This window comes from Leopardus geoffroyi, chromosome C1, assembly GCF_018350155.1.
Source record: "Leopardus geoffroyi isolate Oge1 chromosome C1, O.geoffroyi_Oge1_pat1.0, whole genome shotgun sequence".
In the NCBI taxonomy this organism is placed as follows: Eukaryota; Metazoa; Chordata; class Mammalia; order Carnivora; family Felidae; genus Leopardus; species Leopardus geoffroyi.
This window is the reverse complement of record NC_059328.1, coordinates 105,790,387-105,810,872: the sequence shown is the minus strand read 5'-3', so window position 1 is coordinate 105,810,872 and position 20,486 is coordinate 105,790,387. Positions and strand designations below refer to the sequence as shown.

At 46.2% G+C, this 20,486-nt stretch overlaps 1 protein-coding gene across 4 annotated transcripts; it reads right to left on the bottom strand.

The window, feature by feature from the left end:
- Positions 1-418: 418 nt before the first annotated feature.
- Positions 419-20,392, bottom strand: PRUNE1 (prune exopolyphosphatase 1). 4 transcript variants are annotated; one of them, XM_045479122.1, is made up of 8 exons: positions 20,296-20,392; positions 11,800-11,892; positions 11,062-11,264; positions 8,456-8,640; positions 7,707-7,865; positions 6,983-7,077; positions 4,731-4,889; positions 419-2,353 (listed from the first exon to the last, which is right to left on the bottom strand). In XM_045479122.1, the coding sequence occupies exons 2-8, from the start codon at positions 11,836-11,838 to the stop codon at positions 1,925-1,927; spliced, it is 1,269 nt and encodes a 422-aa protein (XP_045335078.1). In that variant the 5' UTR covers positions 11,839-11,892; positions 20,296-20,392; the 3' UTR covers positions 419-1,924. The 4 variants fall into 4 exon arrangements, with proteins under 4 accessions (XP_045335078.1, XP_045335077.1, XP_045335080.1 ...); XM_045479121.1 differs by lacking the exon at positions 20,296-20,392 and adding an exon at positions 19,055-19,289; XM_045479124.1 differs by lacking the exon at positions 20,296-20,392 and adding an exon at positions 13,027-13,296.
- Between the last annotated feature and the right edge of the window lie 94 nt (positions 20,393-20,486).

The window sequence follows — 20,486 nt, the reverse complement described above, 5'->3', positions numbered from 1 at the left end:
GGTGGCTCAGTTGGTTAAGCGTCTGACTTTGGCTCAGGTCATGATCTCGCGGTCCGTGAGTTCGAGCCCCACGTCGGGCTCTGTGCTGACAGCTCAGAGCCTGGAGCCTGTTTCAGATTCTGTGTCTCCCTCTCTCTCTGACCCTCCCCCGTTCATGCTCTGTCTCTCTCTGTCTCAAAAATAAATAAACGTTAAAAAAAAAATTTTTTTTTAATAAAAAAAAAAAAAAAAAGAAGAAACAAATGAAAGGCTGAGGATAAGGAGAGATAGAAGGCTGTCACTCCTCATTCCCAAAAAGAGTTAATGAAGGGAGCCGTCCCCTAGAGCAGGAAGAAGGAAGATGCGTCTTGAGGAGACTGAAACCATTATCAGAGGGAAGGGCCTGATTACAGTTATAAAAAGAGACAATGAGACCCCAAACAGGAAAAAAAAAAGTATTTAATACTTTAACAAAATGCAAAATAAGGTACCCGAGTTACAAAACATAAATTCCTTTGGTTCAGAAATCACACAACTATTTTTACCTTCCAATGGCTACAGACATCATCCCCTAAAGCGAAGTCACATCATCCCCCTCTTACTGAAGACGTCATGCCAAAACTGTCACACATCCCACTGTTCGGTGGAACCACTGGCAACTTACATGGAATAGGGCCGTGGGGTAGGAAAAAGGGGAGCAGGTTGGTCTGAAGGCAAAAGGGAGACTCTACACATGCAGAACGAGTCAGTGGGGGAGTGCTCTGTGGGTCACTACGGTATGAATCACACCCCTGTACATGCTACATGAGGCTGAGTCCCTTGGTACAATCACATATAAATACAATTCACCCACCCTGAGCTTTCCCAGGGAAAACAAATAAAATACACACACACACACACACACACACACACACACACACACACACACAGAAGCAGGGGAGAGATGGCAAAAGAGGCAGATCCCAGAATACCAGAGAACATCTAGTCCAGACCCTTGGTCTTACAGATGGGGAAAATGAGACCTAGAGAAATGAAGGGTCTTGCCAAGAGAGACATAGTTCACGGCACTCAGTATTAGAACTCCATGTTCCCTTCGATATGAACAAGAAGAGAACGAGATGGACAAGGAATTTGGGGCCACCAAAGCAGGGCATAGAGCCGGGGCTCTCACTGCACTTTTGCTGTCTTTTGGGAAGAGTGCCTATGTGGTCTTAAGGCCTTCCTGGGTGTCTCCTGAACTCTCAAGAACCAGGGGTCTTCTGGGTCTTTTCAGGGTCCCTGTGGCTCCCAGAAACTGAGAGCCAGGCCAGCTGACCAGGACAGAAGATAATGGCCTCCCAACAATCCTAAAAGAGTCAGAATGAGCTCAGAACACAACTGTGGCCACCTCGGCCTTAGACACCACCACTTAACTGGGGGCAGAAAGAGGAATCATGGGGCCAGATTCTGCTGAAGGCTGAAAACAGCAAGAGAAGTTTCCAAAAGCACACTCTCTCTTCTATCTAGCTTAAAGGAGGTAACCAATAAATACCTGAATGAATAAGAGAATAAATGAATACAAGGAGACAATGATTGCTTGGTTTCATGAGAGATACCGGTTCTGTTGAAGAGCCTTACTGAGGGCACTCCTGGGGTATGCTTTCCTGTGCCGCTCTGCCGCAGCTATGCAGGTACTACCTTGTGCCCCTGGCCAACGAAACAGAGGAGAGTCAGTGCAGATTTGGAGAATTAAATAATATAATCTGTCTAATGGGTAGAGATCTGGAGAAAAGGCCAAAAGCCATCCCTCAAGCAACTGTTTTCTTTCACTTCTTTCTCCTCCCAGGTTCACGAAAACAGTACACCAGACCCCAGAGCACCGAAGTCAGAACTGCCGACACATCTCAACACGTGCAACTGAGGTGGTTCGAGCAACCGCCCTCCCTACCCCGACCGCCCCCAGCAGTCACTTCTGAGACAGTGAGGCAGCAGTCGACTGTGACAGTGAGATCTGACTGCACTTCTCGAAGATGGCCTCAGCTGAGAGTTTTGGCAGCCCCTGATCCAGGGGGCATTCGTCCACCAGGCTGTTCATGGGCGTGGGGGGCAGTGGAGGCTCCTCCTCATCTTGACTCAGTCCAGGCACCAGGGAGCTCCCCGCCCTGTCCAAGTCCTTGTCCGCCTGCTCCCTGCACACACCCTCGGTCTCGGGCTGCCCTGACGGGATCTTCACAGAGTCAGAATATGCTGACAGGGCCTCCTGGAGCAGAGGCAGAAGTTTCTTCCGAGATACCTGGGTGTTGCCCTGAAGATAGGCCTGGAGGTTAGGGTGGGTGCTTGGGGCAGGGGTCAGCTTCAGGGACGGAGAGTGGGAGCATTCCAGAACTCCACAGATCTAAAGAGGAGACAAGATGGGGAGATGGTACGTGAGGTGGTGAAGCAAACAGCTGGGGTCTCTTAAGTTAGAGGCTTCCCTTATAGAAGGAGAAACACTTTTGATTAAATCAGCCAGAGTTCAGTATTACTGCGAATACATATAGTATTTAGAAACAGAAGAAACATTTGATGTTTATTTTTAAGACACACAGAGAGAGAGAGACAGAATGTGAGTGGGGGAGGAGCAGAGAGAGAGGGAGACAGAATCCGAAGCAGGCTCCAGGCTCTGAGCCATCAGCCCAGAGCCAGACACGGGGCTCGAACCCACGAACTGCGAGATCAGGATGTGAGCTGGAATAGGACGCTTAACCGACTGAGCAACCCAGGCGCCCCAATTGAGATCATATATTTAATTTTTGTAAACCCAAGCCTGGAGAGATTAAGCATCTTGAGCAAAAGCACGTAGATGATAGGAGTCTGAAGCAGAACCCAGGACCCCCTGACCTAGTGTTGTTTCCAAGTGTATATCTGTGCTCAAAAACTTGAACTCTATCCTTAGCTACAATGGGACACACATGTAGACTGAGGTCAGGGGCAAGACAGAGGCAGAAAGAATGAACAGATCAAAGTGGGGGTGGGAGGTACATCAGGCGTGGTGCTGAGCCTGACCACTTCCACATATTACCTCATTTAATCATCACAACTACCCTCTAAAATTTGGATTAGTATTACCTTCATTCACAGGTAGGGAAACAGAGGCTTAGATGAAGTAACTTGCCTAAGGTCATAGTCTGAATGAAGCAAAACTGACACTTGAAGCCAGGTCTGCCACCAAAACCAGTGTTCTAAACCACTCTCTTCTATCATTTCCAACAGAGGAGGAAGAGACGAAATGGCAGGACACGCCGTGAAACCTCTTTCCCATTTCCCAGTGCAGAGGCAGCCTGGACAGTGGGGAAACCCTCTGTTATCTGCAGAACTTTGCAAGGGTGTGGTGGGGGGGAAGGTGGGGACACTTAGGAAGGTGGGAGAGACACTTCCCATGGCCAAAGCACCCTTTCCTTCTGGACACGATTAGTGAGAGCCACCATTTATTCGGTGCTTACTCTGTGCCCAGCAATGTACTTTACGTACGATGTTAGGTTTAATGAGCACATCAGGCTAATCAGTGGGTAATACTATGCCACGTACAGATTAAGAAGTCAACTGACTTGCCTGAGCTCAGAGAGCAGGTAAGTGGCAAATCTGGGACAGAAAACGTGTCCATCTGCCTTTTAAAACTGTAGTTCTGGGGTACCTGGGTGGCTCAGTCAGTTGAGTCTGCTTTGGATTCTGTGTTTCCCTCTCTCTCTGCCCCTCCCCTGCTCATATTCTCTCAAAAAATAAAACGTTAAAAAAAAACCAAAAACACAAAAACTACTTCTTTCCACAGTGCCAAACTACCTTCCACTGAATGAAATCACATTTGCTTTGTGGAAGAGAAGAAAGAGTGACATACCTTCCATGGATGCAAAAGATTATCAGGCTGTATGCAGACCAGTCTTTAGCAGCCTTCACGTAGCCCAATAAACCCCAAAGGCCCTGGACTGCCTCACACCCACTTTTTTTTTTTTTAATTTTTAAATGTTATTTTTGAGAGAGAGACAGAGAGAGACAGAGAGAGACAGAGCATGAGGAGGGGAGGGGCAGAGAGAGGAGGAGACACAGAATCTGAAGCAGGCTCCAGGCTCTGAGCTGTCAGCACGGAGCCTCATGTGGGGCTTGAACTCACGGACCGTGAGATCATGACCTGAGCTGAAGTCGGACGCCCAACCAACTGAGCCACCCAGGTTCCCCTCGCGTCCACTTTTAAATTCTTCTTCCCTGGGCTAATTGCCCAGTAACCAACAGAGGAAAAGAAAGGGGAAGAAGTGGGAAAGGTGGCCAAACAGATCAGGAAGGAACACCTGTGCTTCAATCCCTTTTCTACAGAATTAGCATTAGATACTGTCATTCATCGCTGCACGGTTAAGTAGTAGAAAAGGCTTCTCTTGAGTTTCCCATTTTGAAGGCCATAGGGTAAAAAGGAAGGAACTGATTTTCTGGGGTGAAGATTAAAGATTAGGCTAAGAATCGAATTTTAACTCCAGATTTATAACACTGTCTTTTAATCTGATTTCAAGGTCCTTCTAAGTGGGAACTGTGTCTCTAATTCCCTTTGAATCTCTCTTAACAGTATGACTAAGGCTATTCACATATAGAGAGAATGGGGAAGGGCAGGGAGGGAGGATTCTGGAAAGAGGTCAAAGGACTTCTGTGTAAACACAAAAACCAAGCAGAGGTCTTTACAGCACTGGGCAGTGCTCACAAGCAGAGCTCTGTAGGGACCTCAGGCTGGAGAAGAGACAGAGACTCACCATCATTCGGAGCGCTGCATGGGGACAGAAAATAGCCAGCTGCCGCACTGGTTCATTGTGAGTGTTGAAAAAGATAGTCATGGCGACCAGGACATCACAGTTGTGCGCCTGGCAGAAAGCATGGAGGTCTGCAATGAGGCCAGACCTCTGCAGGAAGGCCTGAAAAAGAAGAAATGGGGCAATGAAAAGGGCTACCGCTGGACTCTCCTTGTCACCAGTAACAAAACGTGTTCAACAAAGGGTATCTTTCCATGTTAACCTGGGTCTTGTTCTCCGGAAAAAAGGTATCCAATATTTACTCTGTGTTCTCTGTGTGCCAGGAAGCAGTATGTAGTATGGGGAAAATATAGGTTTTGCATTCAGACAGAACTGGTTTGAAGATCAGCTCTGATAGGTAACTATTAGCTGTACCATCAAGGAGTTGTATCAACTTCCCTGGACTTAAGTTTGAGGATAAAACATTTACCATGTGCCTGTTTTAAGAATTAAAACATGATTGCGCATGTAACATGCCTGGCACGTACAACGCTCTCCTGCTATTGCCATTTTTTAAGCAAGGTCTTCGCCTCATGGGTATTTTCATTCTAATAGAACAATGGCACACACCGGTAACACACACGGGACAAGTGTATCATTGGCTCTTCATTCTTTGCCAATCTCTACTCTTCTCCAAAGTCTCATGTGGTATTTCCTCTACTGAATACTACTACCAGCCAACCCAGATCAGGGCTTTTCTCTGTCCTTGGCATATCTCACGTGTCAATTTCTCACTGTGTCAATTTATGCTATTTGGCAAGACTTTTCTACTCTTATGTTTGTTTCCCAAACTAGGCAGCAAGGGAAGAGACCAGGCCATTTTGTTTTATTAAAATTATTCAGTAGTTTTACACAGTATTTATAGAAAGCTGTACAGACTATGGCAGGATGTGTTCAGATCCAGTTGCCAAATGATTTAAAATGAATATGATATGGAACCAGGTAGTAAAATACCGTTATCAAAGTTACACTCATTCACCCATTCAACAAAATTTACTGAGCACCGGCTATGCGCCAGGTACTGTCAAAGGTGCCGATACAGAAGAAACAGAAGAAACAGGGCTCCAGCCCTGGTGGAGCTGATAAACTGGCAGAGGAATGTAGACAATAAATAAGGAAACCATGAAATTGATCACTTCGGTCCATTAACTGCTAAGGATAAAACAAAATTTAAAATATTTTAGAGATTTTTGAGCATGAAGGATATTATGTTAGTCACAGTGGTCAGGAAAAACCTCTTATAAGAGGAGACATCTGAACTAAGACCTGAGTGATAAGGAAGAGCCAGCTCCGCAGAGGGAAAAGCCAGTGCAAAGGCCCTGAGGTGGGAATGAGCTTAACGGATCCCATGAACAGAAAGAAAATGAGTGTGGCTATAGCACTGTGAGTACAGGAGTGGGGCTGGAAGGAGATGAGGTCAGAGAGAGAGAGAGAGAGAGAGCCAAATCAAGGAGGGTCCTGTAAACCACAGTAGGGCTGTTATATTCTTTTTTTCTTTTTTAAAAAAAAAATTTTTTTTTTTCAACATTTATTTATTTTTGGGACAGAGAGAGACAGAGCATGAACGGGGGAGGGGCAGAGAGAGAGGGAGACACAGAATCGGAAACAGGCTCCAGGCTCTGAGCCATCAGCCCAGAGCCCAACGCAGGGCTCGAACTCACGGACCGCGAGATCGTGACCTGGCTGAAGTCGGACGCTTAACCGACTGCGCCACCCAGGCGCCCCATTTTTTTCTTTTTTTTTTTTTTTAAGTTTTATTTAAGTAATCTCTACACTCAACGTGGGGCTTGAACCCACGATCCTGAGATCAGGAGTTGCACGCTCCTCTGACTTAGACAGCCAGGTGCCCCTGGGGCCTTTAGATTCTATCAGGAGCGCAATGAAAAGGCAGCAAAGGAAGGGAGCTGATGTGATCAGAATTACATCTGTTTTGTTTTGTTTTGTTTTTTCAGACTTACACCTTATAAAGACATGACTCTGACTGCTATGGGGAGAATGGTTTGTAGGGGTGCAAGAGCAGAGGCAGGGAAACCGGTATGCAGGCTATTGTGGTAGTGCAGTGAGAGGTCACGGACTGTGGGAGTGACAGCAGACCTGTCTGCTGAAAGGGAAAGGTACATGGGTACAAGATTTATTTTGGAGATGAGCCAGCAATGAGGGGCAAGGTTACATATATAACTGAAGATTTTCTCTCCCCACCCACGCCTTGCTCTTACCTCCAAATCCATATATATTGCACTAATGGCCACCTTAATGCCTTGTCTGCAAATGGTCTTCTGGTCCTTTCTCAGCATTTGCTCAGTGGTCAGTCCTAGACAGTGAATGTGAGACCAGGGGTCAAACAAGAGAGCCCAGGGTCCCCAGCCCAGGAAGGTGAGGACACCAAGATAGGTCAAAGGTGAGAACAAACACAGCCTTTCCTTGGGCCAATGAATAGGGGAGATAACTAATTATTATATGATTATAAACAGATTATTTTACCCCTTTCTGTGTTGTTTTAACCTTCTGTAAGTACATGTGGTACTTTTTTTTTAAGGTCAATAGGTAGTATCTGGGTAACAAATTACGTAAGTTTTTTTGTTCTCTTCCTTTGTCCTTTGTATATTTACCCTAAATGTTTCTTCTGCTTCCCTAAACAATTATCTAGATCTCACTCAGATAATTTAGCATTCCCTCAGCAGATTTTACTCATATACTTTCTGATTAGCCCAGAAACCTCTGACACTCTTAATATATTCCTCCTTCTCCTACCCATTAGCCAGGATAGTAAATTAATTGATTAGCTCATGATCAGACTCACATACTACCTCGGTTCTCTCTGATTAAAGCATTATACATGCTCTGAAAACTGTTTCAATAGTGTTCAAAAATACTGTGAACAAGGCTTGTCCATCTGTTTTCTCATGCGGGAGGGAGAGAAGTCAGTTTACTGTTTCACACCTGATACATCAAACTTTGCCTTTTGTAGAGAATCAAAGATGTCATTTCTCTTGGGCAGATCTGGGAAGAGGGCCTCCAGCTTCTCCACATATCTGCTGTCCTTTGGGGTTGCCTTTCCAACTTTCAGGTCCATGTTGACACAGTCCAGGATGATTGTTCCTGTGGAGGCAGGAGGCAGGACTCAAATCCCATGGCCTTCCATTCACAACCACTAGAACACACACAACCCTCCAACCAGGTGGACATAATACAGGGAAGAGCGTGTGGCAAACACACTGGAAACGAAATGAGGAACTGGGACTATGTGCTGAGTAAGACCACCCAATTCCAAACTAAAATGTGGGCAGGCAGAAAGGGTGCCTGAGCAGCTCAACCCTCAGAGATCTTGAGACCGAGTCAGAGAGACACGATCTCCCTTCTGTAGCCAAATTCCATTAAAAAAACCTAGAAGTTGGAAGAGATAGTCTAGTTCAATCTCTCTTTTATTTTTTACAAATGGAGAAAATGAGAACAAGAAAGGTTGAGAAATCTTTGCTCAAGGTCACATAGCCACCAACAGGCAGCTTCTAGGTCTGTCTTCCTTTCTGCTTTCACCACAGCCTTTTCATGCCTGATTGCCCCCTGAAAGAACCCAGCCTTTGATACGAGCTGGATAGCTTTGAAAGGGTATGATTAAGCTAGAAGAGGCTAGACGTTTCCACTCTCCTCTGGGGTGGACACGGAGAAACTAACCAGAAAGCCACCCTCACCGTGCAGAAGGGCTGCAGTTTGCCTGTCCAGGATCTCTGGTGCCCCCTGCAGGATTCTCTCGGTCACCAGGGTAGCGCAGGATCCCACCAGCTCAACTGAAATGTGGCAGGGAGGGCAGTGTCTCTGCTCGATGGGTCGATGGTCTAGCACCTCTGCAACTGTCTCCTCTAGGGCTGAGTCACTTCTGTGTGGGAAAGTGGGTGTGGGGAAGTCATCTTTAAATAGTATATAAACGGGAAAAAATAGTATATAAGTGAACTTGGTGAAGTATCAGCGACAAGCATCTCATCCACGTATTTGATCTCCTTAGGAGCTGCCTTTCCGACTGACACGCTTGGCACCCAGTATTTCAGTCTCTCCTGTCACTCAATCTGCTTAATACCCAAATGGCACACAGTTCACCAGATCCTATGGACTCTACCTCAATCCTTATCCGTCTCCTCCTTTCCAACCCTCTGCTATCGCCTTATTCTAAGCCCTCAATATCTCTCACCTAGATCGTTCCAACTATTTCCCAACCAAACACCCACTTCCCGTCTCAGGCCCTCCTAAGCTATCCTCCACAAAGCTGCTGAGTGATCATCTGAAAAATGCAAATTTGATTCTGTCAGGATCTGGATAAAATATAATTCACAATAGCTCCCCACTATCCTAACATCAAGTCTAATCTCCTTGGCAGGGCCTAAAGGGTGTCCAAAATCTAGCCCCCCCACCTCCCTAGTCTCACCTCTTCCTATGTCCTACTTCTGGGTCACATTTTATGCTCCAGCCATGCATAACAAATTCCATTTCTCCCAATCTACCATGCTATTTCATGCCTGCCTGCCTTTGCTTATATTAATTCCTCTCTCTGCCTGGATGCTCTTCCTAACTACCTCACCTCCCCATTCCAAGAGCAAACACTCAAGAGTGAGATCAAGGGTCAACTCTCTTAGGAAACTTTCCCTCGTATCCTTTGCTCCCCTCCAGTATATTTCACTACTCTATCCTCTACACACCTATTTGTCCTCTCGAGGGTCAGTTACCACACACTGCTAACACCCATCAAAATGACACTGAGATATTTTCTTTTGTAGGAAATAATTTTGCTTTTTAAAAAAATTTTTTTTATGTTTATTTATTTTTGAGAGAGAGAGAAACAGAGTGTAAGTGGAGGAGGGGCAGAGAAAGAGGGAGACACAGGATCCGAAGCAGGCTCCAGGCTCTTAGCTATTAGCATAGAACCTGACGTGGGGTTCGAACTCATGAACTACGAGATCATGACCTGAGCCAAAGTCAGACGCTTAACTGACTGAGCCACCCAGGCACCCCCCCACTTTTTTTTTTAATGTTTATTTATTTTTGAGAGAGAGAGAAACAGAGCGTAAGTGGAGGAATTTTGTTTTTTGTTTTTTTTTTTTAATTTTATTTATTTATTTTGAGAGAGAGAGAGAGGGGGAGAGAGAGAATCCCAAGCAGGCTCCAAGCTGCTTGGCACAAAGCCTGATACAGGGCTTGAAATCACAAACTGTGAGATGACCTAAGCTGAAAACCAAGAGTCAGATGCTTAACTGACTGAGCCACACAAGCACCCCCCCAAAATAATTTTGCTTTTTAAAAATTAAGAAAAGGGACCCCTGGTTGGCTCAGTCGGTTAAGTGTCCAACTTCAGCTCAGGTCATGATCTCACAGTTTGTGAGTTCGAGCCCTGTGTTGGGCTCTGTGCTGACAGCTTAGAGCCTGGAGTCTGCTTCAGATTCTGTGTCTATCTCTCTCTCTGCCCCTCCCCTGCTCGCATTCAGTCTCTCTCTCTCTCTTTTAAAAATAAACATTAAAAAAATAAAAAAAAATTTTTTTTTTAATTAAAAAGAGTTGGGGTACCTGGGTGGCTCAGTCGGTAAGCATCTGACTCAATCTCAGCTCAGGACATGATCTCACGGTTTGTGGGATCAGGCCCCACATCAGGCTCTGCGCTGACAATGTGAATTGCGATTCTCTCTCTCTCTGCGTGTCCCTTCCCTACTCCCAACCCCATACACACATGCTTTCTCTCTCTTAAAAATAAATACATAAACTTAAAAGAAAATAAAAATATATTTAAAGATTAAAATTAAAAAGACCTGCAACTGGGGCGCCTGGGTGGCTCAGTCAGTTATGCATCGGACTTTGGCTCAGGTCATGATCTCACAGTTGGTGAGTCTGAGTCAGAGCAGAGCCCACTTCAGATCCTCTGTCCCCATCTCTCTCCCTCTCTCTGCCCCTCCCCCAAATCTGCACACATGCTCTCATCTCAAAAAATATTTAAAAAAACCCAAACAGTTGCAACCATTATTCAAAGGCTTCTGTTACAGTGAATCTGCCACAAAATAATGGTACTAAAGGCAGATTTAAATTATTTCTGAGTTATCCTTTAGTTTGACTTCTCTTTGTTTCTATTTCTTTTTGTTACTTGCATAACTGGAGAACTAACAATATTTTCTGTTGATTTTCTCTATCTGATATAACCCAGCAATTGCAATTAGCCTGTGAGATCCCCAAGAGCAGAAATTCTTCCTTTCTTTATTTCTTACTCATCAGAGCTCAACATGGCGCATGTTAAATATTGGCTTAACTTCCTTCCACTTACTTGGGTAAGACATGATGGTCAACAAGGATAAGGGTGAGTTGGCCAGCCTGGTGCAAGGCATGGAGGTCAATTTCATCCCGGAAAATCAAGAGGGACTCTGGAATGTGAATCTTCTGAAGGAAGAAGACGTTGTCACCTCGTAGAGGTAGCTCAGAACGTTTTATATTTAAAACTGGCACAAAGACTTCCTCAGTCTCTGTTGTCTGGATAAGGAAAGTGAAAAGAACATATGGCAATGTTTTGGCATAGACAGGAAAAGTAACAAGATTATTGGAACCAGAGGAGATATGATCTTGGGGGAAGTAATTGCCTTTCTCAAAGCCACAACTACCCAGTTGATAAAAACAAAAGGACAACTCTTGCCCTCTCTCCTTCTTAGTATACATGAAGGTCAAGAAGACAACTCATGGAAAAGACCTGGTTCTAGATGCTGCGGAGAAGGGATTATTAATCCTTAAGAGCTGACCTGGGCATGAGATCACTGGTACCCAGAAGAACTCAAATAATAAACAGCTTGAATTTGCCTTATGATTTACAAATTCTTCAACATACATCTACTCATTTGATCCTCCCAGGGGCACTGCAAAATAGCATCATTTCAGATTTTAGAGATTGTGACCTGAGACTCAGTAAGGTTAAGGGATTTAACTGACCCAAGGGTAACTGGTGTAAAGTGGCAGAGCTGGGTCTTGGATCCAGATCTTTTCATTCTCAAGGACTCTGTTGCTAAGTACTCACCTTTGCCAGGTAAAAAGCCAGGGCAAGAGCTGACACCATGGAGTCCAAGTCACAGGCTTCATTTCCCAGCACAACATGTAGCGGCCGGGACTCCTGTTGAGGAATGAGAATGGGATGCTAGCAGACATACCTTTGTCCATTTCCACTGCCCTTACACCTGAGCAGGGCTTCCCACACACCTTCTCACTGATCTTCACAGAGGAGGTGGGTCAGCCAATCTTATGACAGTCCTCATTTCATGGATGAGGATATTAGCAGACAGGCCACCTGTGTGTTGCTAAGTTTAAGCATTCCACATCCAACCAGGAGGTAGAAAAGTGCCCTTTCTTCTACTACGCTGTCTCCTTGATTGTTTTTTTTTTTAATTAAAAAAAATATATATTTATTTATTTTTGAGAGAGACAGAATGCGAGTTGGTTAGGGGCAGAAAGAAAGGGAGACACAGAATCCAAAGCAGGCTCCAGGCTCTGAGCTATCAGCACAGAGCCCGACGCGGGGCTCAAACTCATGGGCTGTGAGATCATGACCTGAGCCGAAGTCGGACACCCAACCGACTGAGCCACCCAGGCGCTCCTCCTTGATTGTTAACTTAAAGAACAGCAGTAAATAATTCTCCAATGTCTTACGCCTCTTTGGGCACTTGAGAAATCAAAGGTAGAACAGTTGGGATAGGTGATAGTCAGGCTGCATCAACCCCAGTTTCCTCCCCTGACCCTGCTATTTTCAAATAGGGAAAAACATCCATACACTTCTAAATCATAAGAGGCGAAGAGCTTTTGAAAATAAAGGTAAAATAAAATCTAGTCCATGATCCAGTTACCCAATCCATGAAAATGCCCCCAGCCCTTTATTACTATCATTATTATTTTTAAAGTAACCTCTATACCCAATGTGGGGCTCGAACTCATGAGCCTGAGATCAGGAGTTGCACGTTCTACCGACTGAGACAGCCAGGTGCCCTGGAACTTTTATTTTTAAAGCCTTGAAAAGTCCAGCTGCTGATAAGAACTGAGGAGGGAGGGATATCTGCTGTTAATATTAACCTTGTTCCCTTGTGTCTCCCTAGCTATCAGAGTCTTAAATAACAACCTGAAGAGGTAGGTACTTTACGAATTATGTCCATGGCTCAGTTTAGGGCACAAGAATTCTCTCTTACAAATTTACTTTGGAACTTACACCTCAGCGTGCTTCTGAGAGAGGAAGAGATAAAAACAAAATGAGACCTACCAGTTACAGCAGAGTTTCCTAATTTCAGCACCAGTGGCATTTTGGCCTGGATCGTTCTTTGTTGTAGGGGCTGTCCTGTGTGGGAGAAGTTTGGCAGCAACCCCAGACTGTACCCACAAGATGCCGGTAGCACACCCAGTCATGAGAATCAAAAATGTCTCCAGATGTGCCAAATATTCCCCAGGAGCGCAAAATCACTCCCAGTTGAAAACTGCTAGGTTTTCAGGTAAAAATCCAAACACTCTGACTTCTTCAATCAGGGAAGATTTACTAGATGCCAAGAGTTTAGAAAAGTAGGAATGGGGTTCAGAGGAGCAAAACATAGCAAGCAATAGTTATCAAGTAATATAACTATAGGAAGAAAGGGAATCTGGGGGAACCTAGAATCATCTTGCCTGTTTGGCTGTTACCCTCCCTCCCCCAGAAAGCTACAGCTAGAAAGGTACAATTTTAGAGGACTTTTGGTGGCATAAATCGCCCTATCCAGTAACTAAACAGGTTTTTTTTCCTCCCTAAGTTTTATTTATTTAAATAATTTCTACACCCAACATGGGCTCTACACCCAACATGGGATCCCACAACCCCAAGATCAAGAGTCAGATGATTTTCCAACTGAGCCAGCCAGGTGCCTCAGGTTTTTTTGTGTTTTTTAAGTTTATTTACTTATTTTGAGAGATAGCACAAGCAGGAGAGGGGCAGAGAGAGAGAGAGAGAGACAGAGAGAGAGAGAATCCCAAGCAGACTCCACACTGTCAGTGCAGAGCCCAACATAGGGCTCAAACTCATGAACTGTGAGATCATGACCTGAACCAAAATCAAGAGTTGGATGCTTAACTGATGGAGCCACCCAGGCGCCCCCCCACACAAGTTTTTTTATTTTAAACTACCCCCCCACCCCCCACATCTCCTACTCCCACCCTCAGAGAAGTACAAAAGGCAGAGGTTTCGCACAAAGGACCTGCGGGGAAAGTCCGCCCTTAGGTTCTCCCCTGCACCCATTTCTCTAAGCCTACCTCAAGAGGGTGGCAGGCCAGACCCACTCACACTGAATGACACAAGGGAGGGGAGATTCTTTTCAAAATTAAACTCTTTTCCTACATAAGGGGAGAATTCAGTCCTATATTAACTTCTCTAACTTGCAATTTCTCCTTCGGATACTGGAGAAAGTCCCCCTGTTTCCCGGATACCGAGAACTGCCCAGATGGCTGCAGACCAGAGTGACAACACAGCACTTGAGGTAAGTGACTGTGGAGATAGCTTGCTCACTGAAGCAGCAAGGGGAGGCACTGTGTTCACTGGAAAGGGAACTGTGTAAACACGAGTGGCCATATGGCCCGGACTCTAGAGAAATAAGGTAAGAGGAACAGAGAAAAGGCAGAGCAAGTGGGACCCCCCTCGTGCTGGGCCCTCTGAGAAACTTTCCAAAACTCACACTAGTGCTGCTCCAGCTGAATGAGGATGGGTCAGATCCCCAGCATGGAGGGGGGCTAAGCAGGAGAGCAGGAAGTAGGCGCCACATACAACTCTGTGACTCTGAGAGGATATCCACAGGAAGGGGAATAACTAGCCCCTTGTGCTTGTTCAAGCCCAGATGGCAACCCAAAGGAATGAATAGCAAAGGAGTCCTCTGGGCTTTCAGCCCATCTTGAAGCAGGCCTGAGCAGAGGCTATGGTGGCATTCCCCTCCCCTGTCACGGTCCACCATCATCCCAGCCTGTCCGGTCTACTCACCACCCACAATACATGCTGTGTATATTCCCAGCTCTGCCCTTTAAGCGGCAGAACTGTCATGTGAAGAGGTCGCAGACTAGGGTTGAATCCTAGCTCTGCTTCTTAATTTTTTTTTTAACATTTATCTATTATTGAGAGACAGAGAGAGACAGAGCATGAGCAGGGGAGGGGCAGAGAGAGACGGAGACAGAATCTGAAGCAGGCTCCAGGCTCCGAGCTGTCAGCATAGAGCCTGACGCAGGGCTTGAACTTACAAACTGCGAGATCACGACCTGAGCCTAAGTCAGAAATCTACTGAGCTACCCAGGCACCCCTCCCAGCTTTGCTTCTTCCCTGTTATGGGACTTCGGCCTCCCCAAGCCTCATTTAAAAATGATAATCGTGTAACCGATTTCATGCAGTTGTGACGAGGATTAAATGAGATAACCCATAAGTGTCTGCTCTGTAGCTGCCTTCCATCTTCTCCTTTCCCTACCGGTCCCTGCCTCTTCATGCCACCTGAAGGCCCTGTCTCTGGGATGCCTCCCCTGGCCACCCAGGCCAGAGCAATACTCTTCCGCTAGACCTCCAGCTTCCAGCACCTGCAGCCCTCATATGGAGCTTCTACCCTAAGGAGCTCGCCGTCTTTTCGTGGGCATGTATCTTAACTTTTAACACAGTTTATGACTTAGTGACCATACATTCTGTTATTCAAATGGGGACACTTGTGAGGATAAAAAAGGGTGCAATAAATGGTTATATCTGAATAAACTAAACTGTCCTGGGCTGCCCAACTTATAAGGCACCCTTCTCTTCATCTAGGAGGAGCGTGTGTATCTCTTAACCCTCCACCTCTCCCCCCCAACCCCCACCAGTTGAAAGCAAAGCCAAACTGCTTTGGTTTTCTGACCATCAGAGGAAGAGTTCAGGACAGATATAGCTATACTTAGAGCAGGAGGAAACCTGAGCTGCCAGTGGAAGAAATGAAATCTGAGCACCCCAAGTAAATATAAACTTTTCTTTCTTAAACAGACAAAAACACCCAAAGCTGGTAGTAACAATGACTGTGTCCTGATGTTCTTTGTGGCCTCGTGTGGGGAGAAAGGATAGGCTCTAGGGCTGGCAAAGTCAACCACTTCCCTTCTGAAGCTGAATATGGTCTGATACCTAGTCTACAAAATAGTTAATGAGGGAAGGAAAAAAAGAGCCAGGGATAGAGAAGCCCTCCCAGCACAGAGAATGGTATAGATATTGAGGAAAGGACTGTGCTGTCAGAAGGACAGCTGGCCACTCCTGATTCCTGCCCTATGCATACAGGAGGGCAGACAACACACATTATCCGAAGGCAGCTGGATGGATGCTACCTATACTTGAACGCAGCCCCGCCCTGAAGCAAAGGTTTTTATCCATTAGACGTGAAAGATGAGTCACCATGAATACGATATTTAGTGAAACAGGATTTCTTTTAAAATGGAACATCCTAGGGGCACCTGGGTGGCTCAGTCAGTTAAGTGTCTGACTTCGGCTCAGGTCATGATCCCACATTGGGCTCTGTGCTGACAGCTCAGAGCCTGGAGCCTGCTTCGGATTCTGTGTCTCCTTCTCTCTCCACCCCTCCCCCACTCATGCTATCTCTCTGTCTCTGTCTCTCTCAAAAACAAATAAACACTAAAAATAAATAAATAAAATGGAACATCTTACTATCGTTGTGGCAGAGGCTGTAGAAAATTTCTCTGGTTATCAGGGGTGCTTGGGTGGCTCAGTCAGCTGAGTGCCCCTCAGTGCCGACTCTTAATTTCTACTCAGGTCGCGATCCCAGGGTCATGGGATCCAGCCCCACGTCAGGCTCCATGCTGAGTGTGGAACCTGCTTGAGATTCTGTCTCTTTTTCTCTTTCCTTCAGCCTCCTCCCCTGCTCAAGTACGTATTCTTTCTCTCTCTCTCTCTCTCTCTCTCAAATAAAAAAATATATATTAAAAAAATTTCTCTAGTATCAAATAACAAAAATAAATCAATAGGGGAATTGGCCGGTTAAACGCTGTCTCTATCCTATGTAAAAGTCAAGCATTCACATTTCCCTAAAAGTTATACCAAAGCTTAACAGAAACACTCAAACCTAATACAGTCTGTCTAAATCATGTATCTCTTTACACAAGAAATCATGGTGCAGCTTCTGGGGAATTAGATGGGGAGAAGATAAACGATCTTTTTCATTTCGTATCTTTTTTGTATTTAAATCTTTTCACAGTGTACATTTACTACTTCTATAATTAAAAACAATCTAGTATTTATTTAAGTTTATTTATTTTGAGAGAGAGAGAGCACTAGCAGGGGAAGAGCAGAGAAAGAGGGAGAGAGACATTCCCAAGCAGGCTCTGCTGACCACGTGGAGCCTGATGCAGGGCTTGATCTCACCAACTGTGAAATCATGACCTGAGCCGAAATCAAGAATCGGACGCTTAACCGACTGAGCCACCCAAATACCCCTCTAGTATTTATTTTTACTTTTTTAAAGTAAGTGATATGCTCAACGTGGGGCTTGAACTCATGATCCTGAGATCAGGAGTCACATGCTCTACTGACTAAACCAGCCTGGCACCCTATAAATTAAAAGCAATCTACATTGTTGGCAACCACCTGTATGTCCTGTCACCAGTTCCTCCACTAAGATTCCTAGAGTCTGATTTTCTCATTTCTTCCAGCCCCGGCTAGGCTGTGTGATAATAAGAACTCTAAGATACAACTTCACCTTCACAAGTTCACAAGTTTGGAAAAATAAAGATCTAGATCTTGCTTCTTGGGGCATGAATGCAGGCAGAGAAAACTCAGGATACCAGCAATACTGGAAAAATCCAGTATTTTTCAGCTTCATACTGCTGTAGGAGATATACTGTTAACCTGGGGGGACTCTGGAGTGAAGACGACTTAGGATAGATGCATGCAATGAAAGGCTATTTGGTGAGGTTTCAGATCTAAGGGCTCTTTACCAAGTGGTAGAAAGGAGACCTGTCATTTGGGTTCTGCAGGGAGGGGGGGGGGGCGGAGTTCCAACTACATAGCACTTGGAACAGTGCCACAAAGATTCTACATTAGTCCTCCAATGAGCTCCCTATGGTGCAAATCAGATGTAACCTAACGAATTGGTTCCAAACTGCCCTACGCATTAGGTCAACTTTCCCAAAGTTTGTATTTCACAAGGAAAAATTTGGTGCAATTGGTATTAAAATTGTCCTTTGTCACCTATACTTCAGGTGAGGACATTCATTTATGCCAGAAGCCGAGTCTGCAAAAGGAAAGAGGTGACTTTAAGGATTTGTTAAAGACTAGAATCTGTCGCCCAAGGGAATCTGCAGAGTTTAAAGATACTTCAAAATAAAGATACTTCAAAAGGAAAGCATAGTCAACCATCTGTCTAGGTCTCCACAGGGGCAGTGTCACTTGAGGTAGCAGGGGCCAAGGGACCTCTTCCAGCCTCTGTCTGGTCAGCTTTGTGCTGCTAACTGGGAGTAGCAGCCTAATGTGCATGACCAGTCAGCATGGCTGGGAGATTCCAACCAGCTCTGGGCACCGTAAATAAGCCACAAAGCATTCAGGAATCAAGCTTATAGTTTTGATTCCAAACACACTTTGGGCTTATCCCTTCCTGGCGAGGGATTCTTACGTAATTTACATGTGGGTTAAGGCCAAAGAAGAAAACTGAAGGCAAAGGAATGCAAGTTTTGGGTCAACAACTGATACGCCTGCAGTACTGAGCATGTTTACCTTAAAACCAGATTTAAAGTAAAACACCATGACCACCTCAAATCTAGAATGAGTTCGGCCCGCCAGACAAAAACAGCCCTTCTGAGGCAATAAGGCTGTGGACACTGGTTCCCTCCTACCCCCGGGGCTCACAGGGAGGCCAATGGGCCAAGGAGGCCCTGCGAGCGGAGAACTGAAAGAGGGGCGGGGAGAAAGGGATAAATACACCCCGCGGGGCACGACTGGCGGCACCACAGTCCTTCACCTTTTGACGGAGCTGACCCCAGGCGACAGCGAGCAGAGGCTCAGATGCAGTTCCCAGACCCACGATTCCCCCTCCCAGCTCTTGGGGAAACCCCAAAGGCAGGAGCCAAAAACGGGGAGACTGAGCAGCATTCCCCCGAGCTAGGTTCTCGTTCCTCACTCCTCCGGCCCCAAGGCTGATCTGATCCCAAGCCCCCTCCCCACAATTCTGTGCTCCTTCCCCACACACCCTCGGGGGTCCCCAGATCCCACATCTTCGTTCTTCCTGGACCTCATACTCCATTCCTTACAGTCACAGACCGGGATCCGTTACCTGCAGAGCGGCTCGACAACCCTGCAGGTAGTCCTCCATGGCGAAGTCCCAAGGTGTGCCACCGCCCCTGGCCGTGGAGACGTTACCAGGCGAATGCTCCCCGCCTCGGACTCAGGGGCTTGGGGCGAAAGTCAGGAGGCGGGACTCGAACCCGCCACACAGCGATTCGGCCCCAACCCCGGAGGAAGTGCGTAATCCGACACTCCTGGAGTCCGACGTCGCCCCGCCCCCAGCGGCGGAGGCGGAGCTCTGCGCCCAGAGACTCACGGGACCCCTTCCCGGAGGGGCGAAGTGGGGCGTGGCGCAGGGCGTGCTGGGAAAAGTAGTTCAGAAGCTCCGAAATGGCCACAAGAATCGAAGGAAGGCGAGTTTTCCGAGATTACTCATTTGACAGAGAAATGTATATGTGTCAGTGTGACCTATATTTGTGGCATCTGAACTTCCCCTCTCGACTCAGGCTAAGTATAGCATCTTTCCATACATTACATGGAGCATCTGGTTGACGTCTTAAATTATACATGGCAAAAACAGCTCTTAAGAGGTCTTCCTTTCTCGAATTCTTCTCTTCACCAAACTGACCCTTTGCCACCAATTTTCTGATTGTCCGTGTTATTAAAACAATAGAATAATCTTTGACATCTCTTTTTAATACCTACTACGGTCTCTTGCCAACTCCTGCTGCTTTACAACTTGGTGGCCTGTTTTTTTCTATAGCCTCAGAAAACGTCTCCTCCTTTTCCTGGACTGTTGTAACCTGGGTTTTTTGCTTCCTGCCTCCCTAATTGTTCAACCTGACGTTTCAGCCTTCAGAGTTGCTTGAAGTTTCATCCTGACGCAGCCCTGCCAGTCAAGTTAGGAGAGCCCTTCAGAATGTAGAGCTGGGTTCCAACCTCCCTCAACTGCCACCTTCCAGCCCCACGGTATGCAGACTACTACAAATAAATGTACTCTCATCATCAAATACCCCCTCCTTTATTGATCCATCCCTTTCTTTCTTTTTTTTTTTTTAACGTTTATTTATTTATTTTTTTTGGGGGGGGACAGAGAGAGACAGAGCATGAACGGGGGAGGGGCAGAGAGAGAGGGAGACACAGAATCGGAAACAGGCTCCAGGCTCTGAGCCATCAGCCCAGAGCCCGACGCGGCGCTCGAACTCACGGACCGCGAGATCGTGACCTGGCTGAAGTCGGACGCTTAACCGACTGCGCCACCCAGGCGCCCCCCATCCCTTTATTTCTTACCGACAGCTTTTCCTGCTGGACCCTCCCTGCCCCCCTAGGAACTGAGAGGAGGTGACTGATGAGAAGCTGAGGCCTGTGCTGGGAACAAGGACCAGGGCACAGGGGTATTCATTCGATCTCCTGCTTGCTCAGCTAGTTCTCTCTCTGCTGCCTCTCTTCCCAGAGCCTGGGGAGTCCTCCACACCTTCTGC